This window comes from Peromyscus eremicus, chromosome 19 (assembly GCF_949786415.1).
Source record: "Peromyscus eremicus chromosome 19, PerEre_H2_v1, whole genome shotgun sequence".
In the NCBI taxonomy this organism is placed as follows: domain Eukaryota; kingdom Metazoa; phylum Chordata; class Mammalia; order Rodentia; family Cricetidae; genus Peromyscus; species Peromyscus eremicus.
In genome coordinates, this window is record NC_081435.1 from 41,672,003 (window position 1) to 41,692,498 (window position 20,496).

At 44.0% G+C, this 20,496-nt stretch overlaps 1 protein-coding gene across 1 annotated transcript in view; it reads left to right on the forward strand.

Annotated features, from left to right (window-relative positions):
- The window catches only part of Prdm6 (PR/SET domain 6), a 103,462-nt gene that overhangs the window by 74,837 nt on the left and 8,129 nt on the right, over window positions 1–20,496 (forward strand). Inside the window, exons 4-5 of the mRNA XM_059246676.1 lie at window positions 109–233; window positions 11,725–12,067. Of these exons, the coding sequence (XP_059102659.1) occupies window positions 109–233; window positions 11,725–12,067 (468 nt within the window). The remainder of the gene's footprint in view (window positions 1–108; window positions 234–11,724; window positions 12,068–20,496) is intronic.

Below are 20,496 nucleotides of genomic sequence, written 5' to 3' on the forward strand. Positions count from 1 at the left end.
TAAACTGTTTAGGAGGAGCTGGGAAGAATGTTTTGGGGGCAATAAAAATGCGGCGGGACACGTGAGCATTACGTCTTACTAAGTTGGGTTTTCTTTTGTTTTAAATAGGTCGAATATATTCTACCGAGCCTGTATAGATATCCCCAGGGGCACCGAGCTTCTGGTGTGGTACAATGACAGCTATACGTCTTTCTTTGGGATCCCCTTACAATGCATTGCCCAGGATGAAAACTGTAAGAATCTCCTTTAGTTCTGAATTCACACGAAAAAAAACGTACCTATTTGAAAGCTCACTTTCAAAGAATGCTTTTGGATACTTCTGAAATGTGCTTCACTGTGATACGTAAAGCGAACACACACGGGTCCTTCTACCACTGTTTGTCTTTCCTGGCCAGCTCTTTGCCTGTTTGTAGTTTCAAAGCCTTTGCCAGAGTTTTAAAGCATGACTGACAGAAACCGAATGTGGAGTCTCCGGGTCTCTACGGAGCGCTCACTGTGTGTCTGCTCCAATGCTAGCCACCTTTAGAGGGAAACCGCCAGTTCCTGCTCTGAAGGGAGGCAGTCTTGTTGGGGCCACACTCCAAACAAAAGTAACAGAGAAACATTGCTCAGTCAAGACTGTCACCTCTGCAGCCATTTGACTGTGAATTAGGATATTCATTACAATAATGGGAGTAAAAGCTATAGGTATAAGACTGTGGAAGTCGTGTCTTTCTATATTTTCTTCTTTAAAACCATGTCTGGAACCACAAAAATGTCTTGATACCTTTGTTATCCTGCCAAACATGACCTTTAACACAATAATAGACTATTTAGACTGATGTGACCTTGCAGCAACTTCTACTTGAACTTACTTCAAGTCCAAGTATGATGCTTGGGAAACAGTTCAGGTGATATCCATATTTGGAAAAGATTAAGGCAAATCCCAGTGGGCATCAGGGAGAACACTAGCTTTAATGATGTTGTATTTTCCTGTCGTTGAGCTGACTCATCTGCGAAATGATAATTTGATATGCTACAAGAAAGGAAGAGAGACAACAGATGGGTTTGTTGATGGGTGGAGAGCTTCGTCTTGGAAGAAGTGGTCTTTTCCTATTTCCGTCTCCATTCTCTTTCTCACGCACTCATCCAGCAAATGCCCCCCCCCCCCCCGCCCCACTCATCACAGTGCTGGTCTTGTCCCTGTTGTCTTTAATTCCTTTGGGGAAAAAAAGAAAATCTTTAAAGAGTACACTACTATCAACTTTTCTATTTTACCCTAATTCAGACCAAGCTCCAATGAAGACATGTATCATGACATTCTCCCGACTCTTGGAGTTTCCCCCAGAAACTGTTCTTTCTGCTGCAATACCCTTGTTGGAGGGAGTGTCTGTTTTCAATGGAGGTAATCTCCATTTTTGACATGGTTGTGTGGTTGGCATTAGAGCAGACAGAAGCATGGCGGCCTCTATGTTTTCCCTTCCCCGGCATGACAACCTGTCTACCTCCCTCATGAATAGAACTAGAAGCTAGTGCCATGGGTTTTCTCTGTGCTGGAACCCTGACACAAACTCAGCTCCTAACGGGTGGAGTGTGAGCTGAAAGAAGTTCGGAAGTCCTGTGATGTTCTTCATTCCTCCTTGACTACAACCTGCTACACATTCTGAAGATGCTGTGTTATATGTTGAGGAATGTGTGGATGTAAGCACATGAAGGCCCAGAGTTCTGAAGTACAGTTCATCGTTCAGTCAGTCATTAATTCCTATTTTGATTGATCACCTACTAAGGGCCAGTCTTTGCTAGGTGCCACACAGGTAGAAGGAAGAAAACAGTCAAGAAACCCTACCCTCATGGAGCTTATGTCTAGGGACAGGGTGCTGTAAATATGTAATTAAATGTTTACATATTTACACAGACAGTAGTGTGTTGTGGAGGTACTAAAGCAGAAAAAGGATGTGTGCTAGGAGTTTGGGGCTGCGGATTCAGGGAATGACTTCAAGTGGTCCCCACTGGCAAGCTAGCCTTTGACGGAAGACTTAAGGAGGTGAGGGATTGAGTCACATGCTACTCTAGAGAAGAATATCACAGGCTGTTGGACTAAACCCCTAAGAGCCTCTTGATGGAAATGTCCCTTGCATGTGGACGAGCATCCCAGATGTTGGCCCGGGTATGGTGGTGTGAGTGACGTGCAGAAGATAAGTCAGGTATGGGTGAAATGGGGGGCCATGTATCTGGTTCCCTGTGAGGACCCTGCCTTTTGCTCCGTGAGCCTGGTGATGGGTCTGGAATGGAGTTTTGTGCAGTAGTGAGATGGTCTGACTGAAGTTGTAGTTGGATTCCTCTGTCTTTTGAGTGTAGATTGCAACATGAACAGTGAGGTAGAACTCAGGGGCTCTTGTAGAAACCAGGGGAGAAATGATGGAGGTGTGGACCAGCGTGGGAGTGACGGAGGTGGTGAGAAGTTAAGAAGTGGACATGAGGCACATTTTGAAAGTAAGGCCAACAGCATCTTCTGACATTTTAGGTACCCAGTAAAAGGTGTCTAGGATAACTGAGTCTTCCAGTCTATCTAAATAGAAAGTATGGGATGGCCACATAGGAATTGCCGTGCCTGCTTGGGTCTTTGGAGTAGAAGTTGTATGCTCATACATTGTTTTTACCACATGCATGGGGGTGACTGGGGTTGCAGGTAGGGCATTTTGCTGTCTGTTTGCCATTGACAACCACCTGGCAGCGATCTGAGTATACCAAATGGTGTTCAGATTCAGGGCCATAGTGCCGTTAAAAATGTGCTCTTTGGAACAGCACACCGTTTGTGTTCAGGCCTTTCTCTGGCAGCTGCATCTGTATGAAGCATTCTTGAGGATTCTGACTAGAGTGTTAAGTGAACTCTGCCAGGGCATGTTATGCCATTTTCACTCCTGAAATCACAACGGTGTACAGTTTGTGGCTTCAGTAGGAAAGCTAGGTTGCCCCTTCCAGGGATCAGTTCCGAGTTCTCAGTAAGGATTGAGGGAAGTTTAAAGAGAATTAAGTCATCGTCTAAAAGGCTTAATGGTGACAATGTCTCTTTCCCCTAAAGGTGTTATGGGAATTTTTATTTCACTTCCTGTCTCAAAGCCATATATCTGTCATGTGATTGGCCACCCAAGAAACCAGCAGAAGGCTTCATCAGATAGTGAGGGGATAAATATGACTTCAATTGTAATTCTGAGATAGAGTCTCATTCCATTTGATCACAGAGAGGCCAGGGAGTGCTTTGTAATGAGGGTTCCTTCTTCTGTGCTAAGAAAATATTCATGAGACTTAGACATGCAGATGTATGAAGAGGCATGGCAAGGAATTTAACAGATAGGCTTCCTCACCCCAAGTCATTCAAATCATCTCAACAGATCAGCATGTCTAAGATGATTTTTACCACACCTTGCTGGTGAAAAACTAAATTAGGTTTCAAAAAGGAGCTCCTTGAGATCAAAGACTCTCTCGTCAAACACACTTCTTTATAGTGCCGTGTGCAAAGCACGCGATTACATGTGTTGGGCCGGGGAGATGCCTCAGCAGGTTAGGGCACCACCAAGCCTGGCGGATCTCTGCATGTCATCCCAGGACCTACACGGTGAAAGTGGAGAAAGCAGATGCCTGAAAGTTGTCCTCTGACACTTGTGCCTGACACACACACACACACACACACACACACACACACACACAGAGTTAAAGTAAAGGTACACTGGATAAAGATGAGACCTTCTATCACAATTATAAGAGGAGATTAGAAATTATTTCAGACAGATCTCCCTTTGTTAATGAAACGGATACTGAACTAACTAAGATATCCAAGGAAAATGTGATTTTAGTTAGTGAATAGCACTTATTAAGCACTTTCAGTTATAAAAGTATCATTTTCTTCCCAGGGTTCTTTCAACATGCAGCATACACACTCCCCATTGATCATGTGCAGTGGGACCTGGGGCTCAGTAAGTGCCCGCCTCTGTCAGCAGCATGTAGCTGTGGGGCCACTGGGTACATGAACTCCTCGGTAAAAGCCGCCTGCCCTCAAAGAGGAGACAGTACTCCACACTGGCATCCGGGCTCTGGAAGCAATTCCTGTGTTGTTTTCTTTTTAAAAAACTATAGTTTAAAAAATGTAAGAGAGCTCCAGAAGAGAGAGCCTCTCCATCCACCGTGGGCCTTTCAAAGAGCCCGAAGGAAGGCTTGTGTCGACAGATCACATCCGCAAGAAGGAGCGTGGTCGCCCCAAGCTTCCAGTGGGGGATTAGCTCCTGCAGAGTGTAAAGACCCGAGTGGTTCGTATTCTTTTCAGAGGAAATTAAAAGAGAGAAAGAAAAAAAAAGGCCTGGGAATAAACGTTAAACGAGTCTTCCTAGTGCTTGTTCTGTCTCAGGGTATGAAGCTGAGGTGGCCAAATGTGAGACTTGATGGCCATCAGGGAGCTGCCCTGGATTAGACTCTGCCTGGAGCAGGCCTGTTCCTCTTGATTTGCAAAGAGCAGCAAATAAAAAGGGCCGCCTCTGCACAGGGCCTCTCATCCCTTCTATCCTTACGGACAGTAGGAATGCAGCCTAAGGAGAGCCCTGCTCGATCCTTTATCTGTGTGACCTTTAGGATACCGTAATACCACTTAATCCAACAGGGGTATCTGTATCTGTGTGTGCAAGGCCTGAAAGGAAGCATTGTGATGGTGTGCAGAAACGCAAGTCCCTACCAGCTTTGGAGGCTAGAAGCAGGTTCATTAGCATACAACTTAAGCATAAAACTCATTGAAGGCGCCTCTTGGGGGAGCTATGGTAGAGCCCCCCGAGCTGAGGGTGTTAGGTTGAATATGGTCAAGAGGAGCCAGAGCACCTATCCCTCCCTACACATAGAGAGACACTGGGATTGGGCTCCTTACACGAGTCAGAGTATAGCAGGGGCCTATCCTTTCTCTGAATGGAGACTAGAAGAATGCTGATTCCAAGCCAAGAGGCCAAGAAACTGTCCATCTTGAGACACTGTGGAAACAGTGCACACGTTGCTATAGCTATAAAATGGTGTAGGCCTTGATTTTTATTACTACTTGCCAGAAAGAAAATCTCCAGGTCAAGCCTAACACAAAAATTGGCCGAGGGCTGGGGAGGTGGATCAGTGCCTTGCAAGCATGAGGACCTGAGTGAGGTCCCTGGACCCCAATGGAGCTGGGCAAGATGGTACACACTTGTCATCTCAGAGCCGGAGAGGCAGAGACAAGGGAGGCCATGGGACCTGTTGGCCAGCCAGTCTAGCAAGCTCTAGGGCGATGAAGAAAAAAAAAAAGGTGGATGGCACCTGAGGAATGATAGACAAGTTTGTCCTCTAGCTTCCATGTGCGTGTGTGTGTGCGCACACACACACACACACACTTAAGAAACCTGTAGATTTCTAGAAAACACAAGCAATGCACACAGGGATTCCTTTTCATCTTTAACCAAGGCAGCAGCAACCCACTGGAAGGGAGACAACAAAACCCCTAAGAAGGACAAAGGAGGAAGGGAAATATTGGAGACAGGTGGTTTTATTGGCTCCCAGGAGTGGTCTGGGCCCCTTATATAATATCATCACCCACTCTCCTAGTTCTTGGACCTGTGGGAGGGGCCATCTCTCAGATGGGCTCGTCTTCAGCACCTACAGCAGCGTAGGAGAACTACTGCACCCTTGACTGTAGCGCGCTCTGAACTGGATGGGGGTCCACATGCAAGGGCTGGTCAGTGCGGAGGCATGAAGGACAGGCTGTTTTCCTGGAGAGGACGACTCTGAAAGCATTCCAGCCCCAGAAGCTCCTCCGCCTTTAGCTGCTCCTATCATACATCGCTCACTCTCTAACGCATGTTGATCCCCCAAAGACTCCCCAGGAACACTCTCCCCCACAGAACTCCACACTCGATCTCAGCCTAAAGGCTAAGAGGTCTCCACACAGATCCCCCAAATCTCCCTTCCAGACTCTGTTTCCCAGGTCCTTTGGGTCCGTATTTTCTTTTGTGGGGGGGGTCTATATTTTCGACCTAGACTTGGGTGACTCCCAGCCTCGCTAAGCAATGGTCTCCTCAACATGCTTCACGTCCACCCTGCACAGGACGCTCACCCCGCACAGGACGCTCACCCTGCACAGGACGCTCACCCTGCACAGGACGCTCACCCTCAGTGTGTTGTAACTGAAGCTGTTATGCTCATTCCCACAATCTGTCTCTCTCCCCCCAGGTTAACAGGGCTCACTTCCAGCCATATGATTGTGCTAGAAAGAAACCTTGAGACATCACCCTCACACTCTATCACCAGGTCCTGTGTGTGTTCCTCACGCATCCTCATCTCTGTCGCCACCGTCCTGACCAGGGTTACACAGTCCACTCAGGGCTGCACCGTGATGTAACTAACCTCTTCCGTGTCCTCACAGCCACAGTGAAATCTCACTTATTTGCTTTTTTTAAAATTCCAGTTTATCCACTTGTTTTATCAACAGATAGTTTGGGCTTGTAGATCAAAGTCCAAAAAGTATTATAGGCATACAAATCTTGAGCCAAGAGATAATGAGGGATGTTGACAAATTCTTAGCTATTCTTCCAGGAATATAATTGTATTCTCTTCAGGCATCTAAACACATTCTCCCTTCTTTTTTTTCTCTGATTTTCATCTGTTCTTCACCCAACCTTTTCCCCTGTCTCCATTTTTCCAAGAAAGCCTTCGATGGCTTTAAGTTACTGATCTTCTTGCCTCACCTTCCCAAGTAATTGGCATTATAGTTGTACACCGCCATGTTTGGCTCCCTGTCGGCTTTTTGCAAATGTACTATCAGCGCATGGTACACACTGGTCAACGTGGATTGATGATACCCTGAAAGCAAACATCTGGTCCCCTCCAGCTCTGGTTCAAAACACTTTTAGACTTACAAGGGCTCTTCTGTTAAATAAGTAGTTCTTTAGTATGGAATGCTAGGAACCCCACATAGTCTCTGACTCACATACTGATTAATTTATTTTCAGACAGGGTCTCACATAGCCCTAGCTGTCTAAACTTGCTATGTAGCTGAGGATGACCTTGAACTTCTGACCCTCCTGCATTCACCTCCCAGGGCTGGGTTTATAGACATATGCCACCATTCCTCATTTTATGGGGGTTGGGAATTGAACCTAGGGATTTGATTATGCTAGGCAAGCACTCTACCAACTGAGCGACATCCACACACCTGGTGTTTTCATTAGAATCCAGCTGGGTGTGGTGGCACATGTCTGTAATCCCCACACTCAGGAAGCAGAGGCAGGATGGTCACAAGTTCCAGGCCAGCCAGGACTGTCTAATGAGACCCAGCTTCCAACCCCAAACCAAACTAAACTAAGATATTAGTCTCCCCAAGACCCCAAGAGCTTAGCCTTGCTAAGCTGTACTTAGTGGGCTGGAGACCCCTGGCCACCCAGTAGCCCAGCCCATTTCCAGTTCCCACAGGTGCAGGCAGTACCCGACTTTCTCTCCAGCCTCAGGTGCAGCCTCACATCTGTCCCCTCTTTTGCCATGTTGACCCATTTTCGGTTCCTGTAGCGCTCAGTTCCTTCCCTGTCATACAACACGGACTGCGGCTGCTGCCATACCAGCTCCCTCGCTGTCCCTTCCTCCCCTCCAAACCCTCTAATGTGTCCCTTCAGGGCTCAGAGACCCAGCTTCCTGGCATCCCTTCTTTCTTGCAGCCCTGTGCTTTCTCACTTCTAGAATGAACATATTTTCTTGCTCTAACTCTGGATGTCAGTGCCTTACAATTGTAACGACCCAATTAGTAGAACTTAAGAATTGAAGCCAAGTAAATGCCTGTAAAAAATACCACCTTCCTATCTGTCAAAATGTCACAGCAGGAGGGGCAGTGAGCTTGCCTGTCCCCCTACACACCCACCAGTCAGTGTGTAGTAGATGCTCAGTAAGTATTTTGCAGGTGGGGTGAAGTAACACTTGATTTTATGGATCCTGAAGTTCCTCCCCCCCCCCCCCCCCCCCCGCTGCCCCCTGCAGGTGTTTTAGCTATCCAGATAGGATGGATTGATGTCTTTGCTTGGCTCCATCTTTCCAGGCACCCCCCCCCCCCCGCCTCTTTCTGCATCTGTATCTTCATAGACTGAGGGGGCTCTCTAGCTCAGTGTCCTCGAATGCAGAAACCACTTATGTTTCTTGTTATATTACTTAGCTACTGTCTTCAGGCCTCATCTGAATCGCCTCTCTTGGATGAGATAGTGTTTCCGATTTACCCCTCTCCCCTGCTGATACGTTTTCTTGTTAGTGTTTTTCATTGGTGTGGCCAGTGAGGCTGGCATTCGGGAGGATGTTCTAAAATGTTCTCTTTTCAAGACAGACATGTATACATTGAGGGTTCTGTGGAAGTGTGTAGGACTCCATGGAATGGCTAGACTTCAAATACGATCGCTTTTGTGAAAAATTTTCATTCCCCCTCTCTTGTAAATTATCTGCTCAGTTTCATTTAGTAAGACTGAATTATTTTATAAACACAATGGAGGACCACCCTCAGGACAGAATAGGGAGCGTGTTTGCCACCTACAGCCAGGAAGCGTTTCAGATTTGTGTTATGATATCTCAAACAAATAAAGTAATAAGTGGAGAATAATCTTATTTCAGTCATCTTCATTTTTACCACTTAAATGCTGCTTATTACACTACATTCACCCTGATTATTATGCAAACTTTTAGAGATATAGATTTGATTTTTCCCTTGACATTGACCATTAAATATAAAAATTCATTGGCCTATGAATCTGTTTCTTTCTCTATAAAGCTTGGGCCAGTTTCTCGGCTCTTCTACATGTCTACGGCCCCTTCATTCCATCCTCCTTCCTCTTTGCATTCCTTCTAAGTATCCTGGCCAGCGGGAGCGCACTCTTACCAGAGACTCGTGGCTTCTCTGTGCTCTGGCCTTCCTGCGTTAGTGATGAAAATACCAAACAAATGGGCTCCACCTGACCTCTGACAGTGCTCCTGTTTTTACTTTTTATTAAAAAAAAATGGCAGAGCATTTCCCCTTATCTTTTAGAGTCTGCTTAAGATGTAACACAAAGAAAGACTTTTTTTACATCTAAAAAAAGTCTACGAACTCCATATTGATTTTTGCCTCAGAAGATCAAATGATACATGACTTTTTATATATGAAATAGACTACATATAATTTGAATACAGCCATACACATATATGTAACGTATATAGTTTGATGTATATGGAACACACAAAGCACTGTACTACCCATAAGGTGGCCTTTCTCTATTTGAAACACAGTTAGTGAGCAGAGAGGTTATAGCTATGAAGCAAAAATGAAATTCTCTGGAACTCAGAAAGCTAGAGCTTGTAGCTTAGGCCTGTCCTTAACTGATATGTCATGCCAAGCAAGCCGCTGGGTCCTGTTGGGCTACCGTTTTGCCACCTGTAATGAGGGAGGGTCAGCTTAGTTCAGTGAGTCTCAGCCCTGACCTCACCTCAGGCCCATCTGAGAGACTCGTGTGATGTTTAAAAATCCTCTGTGAAGCTACTGCTGAGGAGCCAGTGAATGACACTCCAGGGTCTTTCCGGGACTCCAAGCGCCGTGTCTTTCCTCCCTGGGATGAGATGAGGTACGCTTCAGTTACTGTAGACAGGACTGTTCGCTGTGCTAGATTTGTTGGTCATGTGATTCTGTGGAAGAAACCCAGGTGACACAGTTGTACCCACACGTGTGATCCACCTGTCTCCTTCCAGAGCTTCCAGGTTCCCACACCTCTACCGCTGTCTTTGCGAGTTGAGGATGCTCACGTTGTGAAGGAAGCTTAGCTATGGCTGTGCTGAGGACAAGCGAGCTCCCAGGGTGTTTCCCGCCACAGTTCTGAGCCAGTGGTCAATGCTCATATCAATAACTATAGCATGCATGGCTTTGTCTCTTGCCCTCACCAATCTTTTTGCCAATCATCTTCAAAATTTGGCGTATTTTCTTGACAAGGTCTTTCCCTGTGTTTCCCAGGCTGGCCTGGAACTCACAGAGATCCACCTGCCCACCCCTCCCCCCATGTTCTGGGCTCTATATCAGAGAGCATATACCACCACTCATCTTAAATCTCCTGATTACTGCCTAATTGTTCATCTCTTTGACTCCTGAAATGACCAATAATGATCTATTCTCGACTCAGTAGTTACTTTTTTAAAAGTTTAAGCCTTTCACATAGATTCTAATCACCTTTAGACCCAGGGAATGACCAGTTAATACTGGATAAATATTGTTAACACGGTAAGGTATTGAAAATAGAAACCAGGAATGGTGGCTTACACCTGAAATCCTAGTACCTGAGAGGCCAAGGCAGGCAGATCACTGTGAGTTCGAGGCCAGCCTAGGCTACTGAATGATACCCTGTCAAAAATAAAATAGAACAAAAATTTTTAAAAGAACAATAAACTTTAAGGATTTAGATTTCTCCCGTAAAGAAGCCTTTTATTTGATATGTCTTCCTTCTCTTCCACTCTACTACCCAGCAAGGACCACCTCCCTCATTCTAATCTTGTCTCTTCCTACAACCCAAAGAACAGTGACTGTTCTTGACATCAGGTCCTGTGATGAACTCTTTGGCATCACACCTTAGCCTCCTGAAAGGAGACTGAGAGATGAGGACACCAGGCCCCCAGAGCAACATTGCTATGGGATGTTGGTCTCATTCCTAAAGTCATCGACACATGATCTCACCCAATCCTCAGAGTGATCACTTCATGTGTGCCCAAGGACCACATCCTTGGGCTTGGATGTTGCTGCTTTCCCACAGTCACAGTGCTCAGAAATAGTGGAGTTCGAATCTAGGCCATCTCAATCACCAAGCCACGTGCCTATTATTTTTAGAAGTGTTGCTACCACTGTCCTTATTTTACGTCTGGGGAAAGAGGGCACAGAGGGTCGATAAGATCCCCATCTTTAATAAAAGCCAGAGTCCAGACAGAAGACGAGGCCTTCCTGATTTCAAGGCTTCAGCCTCAAGCACCACAGCTGTTGGCACCCCCTTCTTCATTTAGCCATCTATCCATGCCTCTCTCTCGCCCTCCCTGAAACCTGAGTGGACTTATCCTCCTCTATTCAAAACCAGCTTCTGTCTATTATCTGGGCCTTAAATAATTTTAAAAGTAAATTTAAGGAACTCTGAGATCTGTCATTTCTCCCCTTCCCCAACACTAGTGGCCAGAATCCCCCACCTGCTGGGGCAGCCTATCTCCTTCTGTCCCCTCAGCTGCCAGGCTCTCCTGTATCCAGGTATCTCTCCTCCTCTTAGCTCTTCAGTCAGCTCCATGGCTAATACCTGTCTTGTTCTGGAAAGGCCTGGAGGGAGGCCTTGGCATTCTGTACCTAATGCAGTGGGATCCACCATTTCTGGGCACTCCCAGCTCAGCTCACCCTCTGTCTCTCACATCTGAAGGTCTCTAAGCAGGGTGTGGTGTGGAGTCTCATATATCTCAAGTCATAACTGTGTGAATGTTGAAGGCAAAGGTCATACAAGAACAGCACTGAGCATAGACTAGCTGCTTAATAAACTGGCATTGGCTGAGTTATTAATTTTTGATAAGCCTGATTTTTTCCCTCGAATGATCTTATTATACTAATTTGGGGGCCAGGAAAACACGCTTTCACATGTTTGTTTACTAGGGATGTTTTGAAGTATGTGTTACTGTGTTTATTCAAGGCCTGGCGAAACTGACCTTCTTGAACTCTCACTGTTCTAGTGAACGTCCCTTCCACAGTCATGGAAGCCATGTGCCGACAAGACGCCCTACAGCCCTTCAACAAAAGCAGTAAGCTTTCTTCCTCCGGCCAGCAGCGCTCGGTGGTTTTCCCACAGACTCCCTGCAGCAGGAATTTCACCCTCTTGGATAAATCTGGGCCCATCGAGGCAGGATTTAACCAAATCAACGTGAAGAATCAGCGGGTCCTGGCCAGCCCAACCTCCACCAGCCAGCTGCACTCGGAGTTCAGCGACTGGCACCTTTGGAAGTGTGGCCAGTGCTTTAAGACTTTCACGCAGCGAATCCTCCTGCAGATGCACGTATGCACACAGAACCCGGACAGGTGAGGCCCAGGGCTTGCCTTCCTGCAGCACCTTGGGGGAAAGCCGCTGCTTAGAGACGCCTGCCTGCAGGCTGGAAGGTCTCAGAGTTGTGTCAGGCCTCAGCGGTGCCTCCATCATTTTCGAAGGCTGCACAGACAGGTTGGTGGCCTCTGAGAGGCATCTGCGCTCACTATCCCAACAGTGACGTCCAAGTTTAAAAGGGAGCAAAAGAGAAGGAACGTTTATGAATATCAGGGGTGGAAAATGAGGTCAGGATAATCAGAATCCCCTCTGTCTTCCAAAGATAATATAGCTGGCTGCCGGACGGCTGTCACGGCCATTTCAGAGTTCACCTCCAGTGTGCCGTGAGTATGATCTTAATTAAGTACTAAGAGGTAATGAATTGGAATTTTTTGCTTAGTACTATTTTTCTTCAGAGCATGCAAACCCATAAATCCTGCAGACCTGTCAAAAGGAAATACCCACTCGGCTAGTGATACGGAGGAAAACAGATGCCACTTATTCAATAAACTAATATCCACACAGAAGAAAAATGTTGACTAGATACCTCAGAGTCAAAGTTGGCTTGAAAGTTTGTCAATACGGAATTTTATGGCCATGAACTGAGGATGAAATTTAGCTGAACAAGTGAATTAAAATTTCAGGTACTCTGACGAGTGGCCCAGTAGATATAATGGAACTATTATTTATGAATCAAAACTGGTTTATTTGACAGTCTGGATAGCGGGGAGTGTAAAAGACAAAGATCAAATTAATTCAATAGGAAGGCTGCCTGTGTTTTATCTCTCCTTCACATCCTATGAGAACTTAATTAAAACCCAAATATCCAAGAATAGCCTAGAGAAATATTCACCTTGAATATAAAAGTCAAAAATAATTTTTAAGGGCAAGGATTAGACATTTGGAAGCAGGATTCCCGAATTGTTTTCTTAATTTTGCTACTCATGAACCTTAACAAAGCAGGACACATGACTGTTTGCCTCATAATACACACACTCAACTCTTCCTCTTAGCTCTGCACCACACAGCAGCATGCGTGGGAGATCCCAGGAAAGGACAAGGGGGTGGAAGTGTGGTAGAAGGGGTGGGCATATTCTAATCTTAGCTTCAGGGTATTTGTACACATTTACATTTGTACACATTTTTATTCGTGTCAATCTAGTGACTCGTTGCTTAGCCTCAAGCATTACTGTAACTAATCAATATGGAAACATTTACTTTAGGGCTAAGACATTTGTGTCTAGGTGCTCAGCAACACACTTGTGCTGTGGAGGTGAAATATAAAAACTGGAACATTTTCTATTTCTCTCCCATGCAGAAAGGCTTTTCTTAAAAGTTTGCAGGCATACATATAGCCCCAATATGTGTCTTTCTCAGCTTATATATCATTTCAAGACCAAAGATACATTTAAAGTCTTCTCATAAAAAGTAAGTTCAGGTGTATGGGTGTATTATTTGCAAAGGACTATTGCAATCATAATAACTAATTGAGCACAGTAAGATTAAAAAAATAGGTCCAAGTTTCTGGATCTCTGTGTGTGCAATATCACAAAAGCGATGAAAATATTTATGGCAAATAGACACTAACAACAGCCTGTTTTGTGTAACCCAAGTTATACCCAGAAAATCATGTGTATGGTTTAAGCCTCTCTGAAGTTTGTCCTGTAAAATACTAGCACTATAATTTAATACATCTATGAAAACTATCTAAACAATTACATGCACAAAATACCTCCCAGGGAGATTGTTAAGGCCAGTGATGATTGTAAGCAAATTTAGTGTGGCTGGTAAATCCCTAGGTGGTATGAGCCCCCTTCTGTGCTGGATCCTGAAAGGTTCATGTGACTTAGCACCCAGAAGTGGTGGGGGAAAGTCTCAGATGAGGTGACATAATAGGTGTTTACGATCAAGGCTAATGATCAGAGTGACCATATTACTTAGGAAGTGGGTTCTTGATTCGTCCCTGTGCTTTGTTGGTGAAAACATGAGCGGTAGTTGACATCATTAATTAATAAGTTATAGTTAAGAGCCATGACTTGAAGAAAGGGAGACTTTTTAAGGACAGCGTAATACAGTGCAATGTTTCTTAGTAACCATGGGGGGGGGGGTTGAATTACATCATCAATCTGAGATGATTTTTGAAGATGAAATAGAGGGAAATGCCTAGTCATTTTATCTACTAAGTTCATGCAAGATGAATAATTTATTTTTACCTTTAGACTTTGGAGACAGGGAGATGCTCTCAAACAATCTCTAACCACACAAAGAAAAGTTAAATAGGAGAAATGTCCAGAACTCCATAAATGTGATGTGGGTATCACATTTGTTCCTGATGGTTGCTGACTTTGGAAACTTACCTGTTATGTGTGTGGAGGCACAGCTCTGCTAAATAGGCATATATTCTTTGGTGACAAGCTTCACAGCTGGGCATTTGTCTTGGGCGGGCTTGTACCCACTCATCCATAGCCAGATGGCCCTCATACCCCTACCAATATCAAAATCTATGCTCAAGTTCCTTACATTAAAAGATGTGGAATTTGCAGATGACCTATGCAGATGCTCCTGTATACGTTAAATTATCTTTAAATCAATCATAATAATATCCCAAACAGTTGTAAATACTATGTAAATAATTTGTATTCTGTATTGTTTAGGACTACTGTCAAGGAAAGTCTACATGTATTTCATGCAGGCACGTTATGTTTTTGGAGTAGTTTTCTATCTCTGTTGATTAGAGACCCACATATAGGGAGGGCCAACTGAACAGTAAAATAGTTTAACAGAAACAATTTTCCCTCTCCTTGAAAACTCAGTGGAAAACTCTAAAGAAAAATCTCACTAGGAACAGAGGCCAGACAACAAAGTAAGAAGGTAAACAGGTCCAAATTTGGAGCAGGTCCCTGCATCCATGGTCCAAATGATTTTTCAATCTGCAGAGTATTTGGCCTTGAAATGTCAGACATTTGAATCTTCATCAAAGAGAATGTATGCTCTATATCTGTGATCTTTTTCACGTGGGGTACCATTCAAAAGTGTAAAGAGGAGGTCTGTAGCTACCCAGTGGTGTTGGCATCGTTTGTTCATCTCTGACTTACACATAGTGAATGCAGGAGAAAAATTAGTTTGATCTGACAAAGTAAGAGTCAGAGCAAAAGATAAAAAAGATCCATGAAGGTCCACAAGCCATGGATTGCTCACTTTCTCGATTTCATTCTGTTGATATGAAGCCAACAGATCCCCACATCTTCTTCCTTTTCTCAGGCTACCAACTCCTCCCCACGTCCGTGGGTGATCCACAGGTAAGCAGTTGTTGGAATGTCAACCAACCTAGATTCTATTTACACAGTTTGTAAGCATTTAAGTTTCTATATAAGCGTATTGCCCGAGCCAGGGCAACTTGGCTTACTGTTGCCGGGACCAGGAGGTTCTCATCCCCTTTCTCTTCTGTTTTTTTCTGCTGCAGAAACTTTCAATAAGGTTGGGAGGGAGGGGACTCCAGGAATGGGTGAGCGAAGCCTTTGATCACAGTTGATTATTTCCTGAATGTTCTTGTTTTCACAGAAAATGCATTTATAGTGCATATCTTTATTTTATACCACTCTTTCTTTTTGCTGTCTCTCTTTTCTCTACACCTTTTTTTTTTTCCTCTTTTGATTGTTGGTGCCCCATGGGAGAAAGTCTGCCTTTATCTCCTACGCCATCAGCTGTTCACAATTGTGTTTAAACATCATTGACTATAATGGAAAAGGATGGTGCTGGATGGTGCTGCCTTGTGGGAGGAGCCTGGACATCACCACCACAGAGTCTCAGAGGGTGTCATGTTCTTGTATTCTGCCCCTTGCCATGCAAGTGCTAAGATCATCTTTCTCCTTTCCAGTGTTCTGTGGACTCTTTGGCTGTACACTTCTAACACTTTCCCGACTGTTCTCTCTGCCTCCACATGGCTGGCAGTGACTTAAGCAGGGCCCCTCTCAAGTCTTGTGAGACTTGAGCTTAGATTGCCTGTCACGGAGCAAGGAGAGGATGTAGCCCCAAGTGAACAACTTTTATCCTAGAGGTTTTTCATGCTATAAAAGGAAAAATCAAAGGAGGATTAATAATTTAAAACCAAACCACGCTTAATTTTGTTAAATGTTTCATCCTTTTCCTATGTACACCAAACCAATTACAGACTCAAAGAAAATGAATTGCACATTTTACTGGCGTAATCTTTGGCAGGGGAGCTACCAGTGACAGAGAGAACGTCAGGAGATGAACGGAATGGTCTCACTGCTTTCTTTCTGCTTAAAAGTCCACCAGTGTTGATTTATGCTAAGTAAATCCACCCACACGTTGTCCTTTTCATTTATTTTATAAATGTGTATGTAACACTTTCTAGTTTTTCCCAAAGCTCAAGTTTTCCTGTGTTGGAATTAGCCACATGAAGCTATTTCAATCTCTGTTAATGGAAATGAAGCAAAATAATGCACTAGTCACCATTGAAAGGCTCAGCTGCTCCTCATAGCTATCGGCCCTGTATTAGTTCGTGTAGCTTTAGACAGTCTCCACTCTTGACCTCTTGGCTTTAAATCCCACCCAGCCCCCCAGCCCCACAGAGCTGTGCACTGTGAGATGCTATCCCTCTGGGTTTGCTTTGAAAATGATGGGAGGCGGTATGTGCATGATGAGTTGGGAGAACCAAGTGCTTTTGAAATATGCTTCCCAAATGCAATGATGTCAGATCCTGGACCCAGTGGCGCACAACACCCATGGATGTCTATCCACATGCTGTGCTTTTCTGGTATGATACATCCAACAGAGTTGCAATTTTAGAGTTAAAATGGAGTCTATCCAAAAGTTTGATAACTTTAACTTTACCAGGCTTTGGGAAATTAATGGAAGTGCTGGGGTTCGGGTAGTAAACTGCTTGCCATGTAAGTGTGAGGACCTGAGCTCCATCATCAGCACCCACCTAAAAAGCTGGGCTTGTGACCCACGCCATTATCTCAGTATTAGGGAGGCAGAGACTGAAGCCTCGCCTGATCAGGGAAGCTTGGGTACCAGTGGCAGGCTGCCTCAAAGAAGAAAAGATGGATGGTCCCTGAGAACGGCACCTGCGGTTGACCTCAAGGCTGCCACATGCACACACACGGACACAACCCCCTTCCGAAAATTTAAGGGCATGTTGGTAATAGCAACTTACTCTGTTCTGAAGTTCCTCTGGTGTAACTTAAACATGGCTTTAGAAATATGTACCCATATTCTAATCTCCTGTGGCCAGTTGTTCCAAAAGAAATTGTAATTTCCTGAGATTCTTTCCCTAGAAAGTATGTTTCTATTTTTAATGTATTCCTATATCCATATTTAAATCTTAACTACAATCACTTTTAAAATTACTTTTTGATCATTTTCCCCCTCCTTCACGAGTATTGGGGATTGAACAAGAGCCTGTCTGATATTCTTGGCCATTTTACTGTTTTTTAAGACAGCGTCTCAGTAAGTTGACCAGGCTGGTCTTGAACTTGTTCTGTAGCACAGGCAGATCTTGAACTTATGATCCTCCTGTATCAGTCTGTCAAGAAGCAGTGTTTACAGGCCTGTAGTGCCAGGTCTGTCCTCATTTAGTCATTTTTTAAAGGAAAATCTGAAAATAGAAGAACACAAGTCTTAAAAGACCATCAACGACTAACTCTGTACCTTCTGTGGGTTTTTTTGTTTTCTTTGGATATCTTGGAACTCGCCATGTAGAACAGATTGGCCTGGACCTCACAGAGATCTGCCTTCTTCTGTCTCTCTAGTGAAGGTGTGTGCCACCACTCCCAACTTCTTTGGTATTATTTGTTTATTTTTATTTGAGACAAGGTCTTCCTGTGTAGGAAGACCCAACTTTTATCCTTATGACTCCTCCACTTTCTATACATTTCTAGACTGTTAGAGACTGTTACAGTAACAAGAGCTCACTTAAGATCCAAATCTTCATATTAATAGAATTAGGGTCTGCCAAGATGAATGTCAGTAGATGCTCTGAAGTCACTGTACAGTACCTAAAAATAAAAGGATATAATTTTGCTTTGTGAAATTTATTAAATCAGAGTTTGTGCCTACATTTTGATACAAGATTTTTTTGTTATTCAAAAATTCTCAAGCTTTTACTGAAGCATAAAGATTGTCCATGTTTTAGAGTATATACACACAGAGAGAGGGAGAGGGACAGGGAGGAAGAGTGGGAGTCTTCCATATGCAGGGAGCTAGCTGCAACCCTCATGCAAGGAGGTATCACATTGGTGATACTGTGATTGACAAGCATCTTTGGGGGACGTTGATCATTTTCCCTAAAGTAGCAGGAAAGCATGATGGTATAAGAAAGAGCACCCAGGTGAATTTATCCCCTTTCTAAGTGAATGTGAAGAGAGAGGCCAGTGAAGTTGAGGGACTTGCCAACATCCCATAGCTGACTATAACCAAAGCTTGAAGTTGAACTCACCTTTCCTATTCCAGGCACTTCTGTTTGGCCAAGGTGTGTTCCATGTAGTTTTTAAAACGGAGTCACAGTGGCTGGGGAAAAGGCCCAGTGGGTGAGAGAGCTTGCTCTTCCAGAGGACCCCAAGTTTGGTTCCTAGCACCCATATTGGATAGCTCACAAATGACTGTCACTCCAGCTCCAGGGAATTTGATGGCGGCCACAGATGCTTGTCCAGACAACTCATTCTCTCTCTCTCTCTCTCTCTCTCTCTCTCTCTCTCTCTCTCTCTCTCTCTCTCTCTCTCTCTCTCTCTCACACACACACACACACACACACACACACACACACACACACACGTCTCATGTCTCAAGTGATAACTTTTAAAGACAGTTCACACAAGCCACTGGCTCCCTAGCAAATACTCTCTGGCTGGTCCTGGGCAGAAATGATGCTCTTTGATTCCACCATCTTCCCTTGATGACAGAATTCGACATCAGCCTTTCAAATCTGCTCTGTGAACCTCTGCCACAGTGACTATCAGCATAGACAGGACGGGTTGACTTCTGACTGCAAGAAATAAATCACCCCAACTTTTGACAGAAAGGTTAGAAAAAAAAAGGAAAAGATTAATTGGTTTTATTTAGTGGCTTATTGTTTATAGTGATAGCTATTAAAAATAGATAACCAGAGGCTAATAAATGTTAATGGTCCCTTCACTATTAGAAAAATCAATTGTCAGTGAATATAGCATATATTAATATATTATTTTGTTTATGATCCTCAATAGCATATAAAAAATTTCATCCCCAGAGAACTATTTTTTGAGAACTCTTTTTAAGGTCAACATTTGCTGCCAAGAATAGATTTGCCAGGAGGATATTTTCCTCTGCAGGCAATTTTAATGGCCTTCAAAGCATTATTTTATAATTATAATAAAATGCATGTGCAATTTGTCAAGCTTGATAAACTCCTTTCCAAGGGCTCTTATGTATTTCTTTGAAACCTGTTTGAGAGGAGTTAGATAGATTTCTAAATGTAAGTAATTAAAATTGTATAGTATTGAGTTATTGACCAATGCTGGACTATTAATCAAGCTAAAAAATTCTACAATCAGTGCTCAGTGTGCTGAAGCCTGGTAAAATAATAGTATTTGTGTTCAGTGAGGCAAGTAGCCGCAATTAAGCACTTCAGTTGACAAATGAGAGGGTACACTTTATTTTGCACTTAATTGAATTGTTGTACATGCTCGGTCACCATTGTCTCCCAACCCTTCAGTTGGGTGTCTGGACATTGGAGTTTCTGTATTTGCTAATGGCAGAGCAATTAAGTCTGCCTTTGCCATTGGCTTCCTAAATGCAGCCAACAACATCTGCGCGGCAAACCAGGGCTTACTTCGTGAGTGCAGTGGGGATCCTTCAAGGCAGATTATTAATTTCCTGAAAAAAATTTTTGAGAAACAAATTAGAACCCTGTCAGGAGATGATTTGAAGTAGCTTTGAATAGGGACAACTCCTCACCTTTCCTATCACTCACTGGATTCTGCTTAAGTAGGCAGAAGAACTTCTGACAGAAATTTAATCTATTTTTATGAAAATCCGAGACTGATTTACTTCTCATGAGCTGGGAAGTGTGTGCGCTGATAATCTTGCTAATTACCGGGTATTTGTCCCAGCTTCCTCCCATTGGCTTTTGCATCACAGTCACCTCCCTGCAAGCACGGTGACAGTTGTCATTTCTTGCTGCCACCCATCATTTCTTGCAACTAGATTCAGCAGAGGAGGTAAGATTCAAGAACAAGACTCACGGGGCTGGAGAGATGGCTCAGTGGTTAAGGGTACTTGCTGTTCTTGCAGAGGACCTGGGTTTGGCAGCTCACAACCATCTGTAATTCCAGTTCCAGGAGATCTGACACCCTCTTCTGAACTCCATGAGCATCAGATGCACATGTGGTTACATACATGCAGACACTCAGCATACACATTAAAA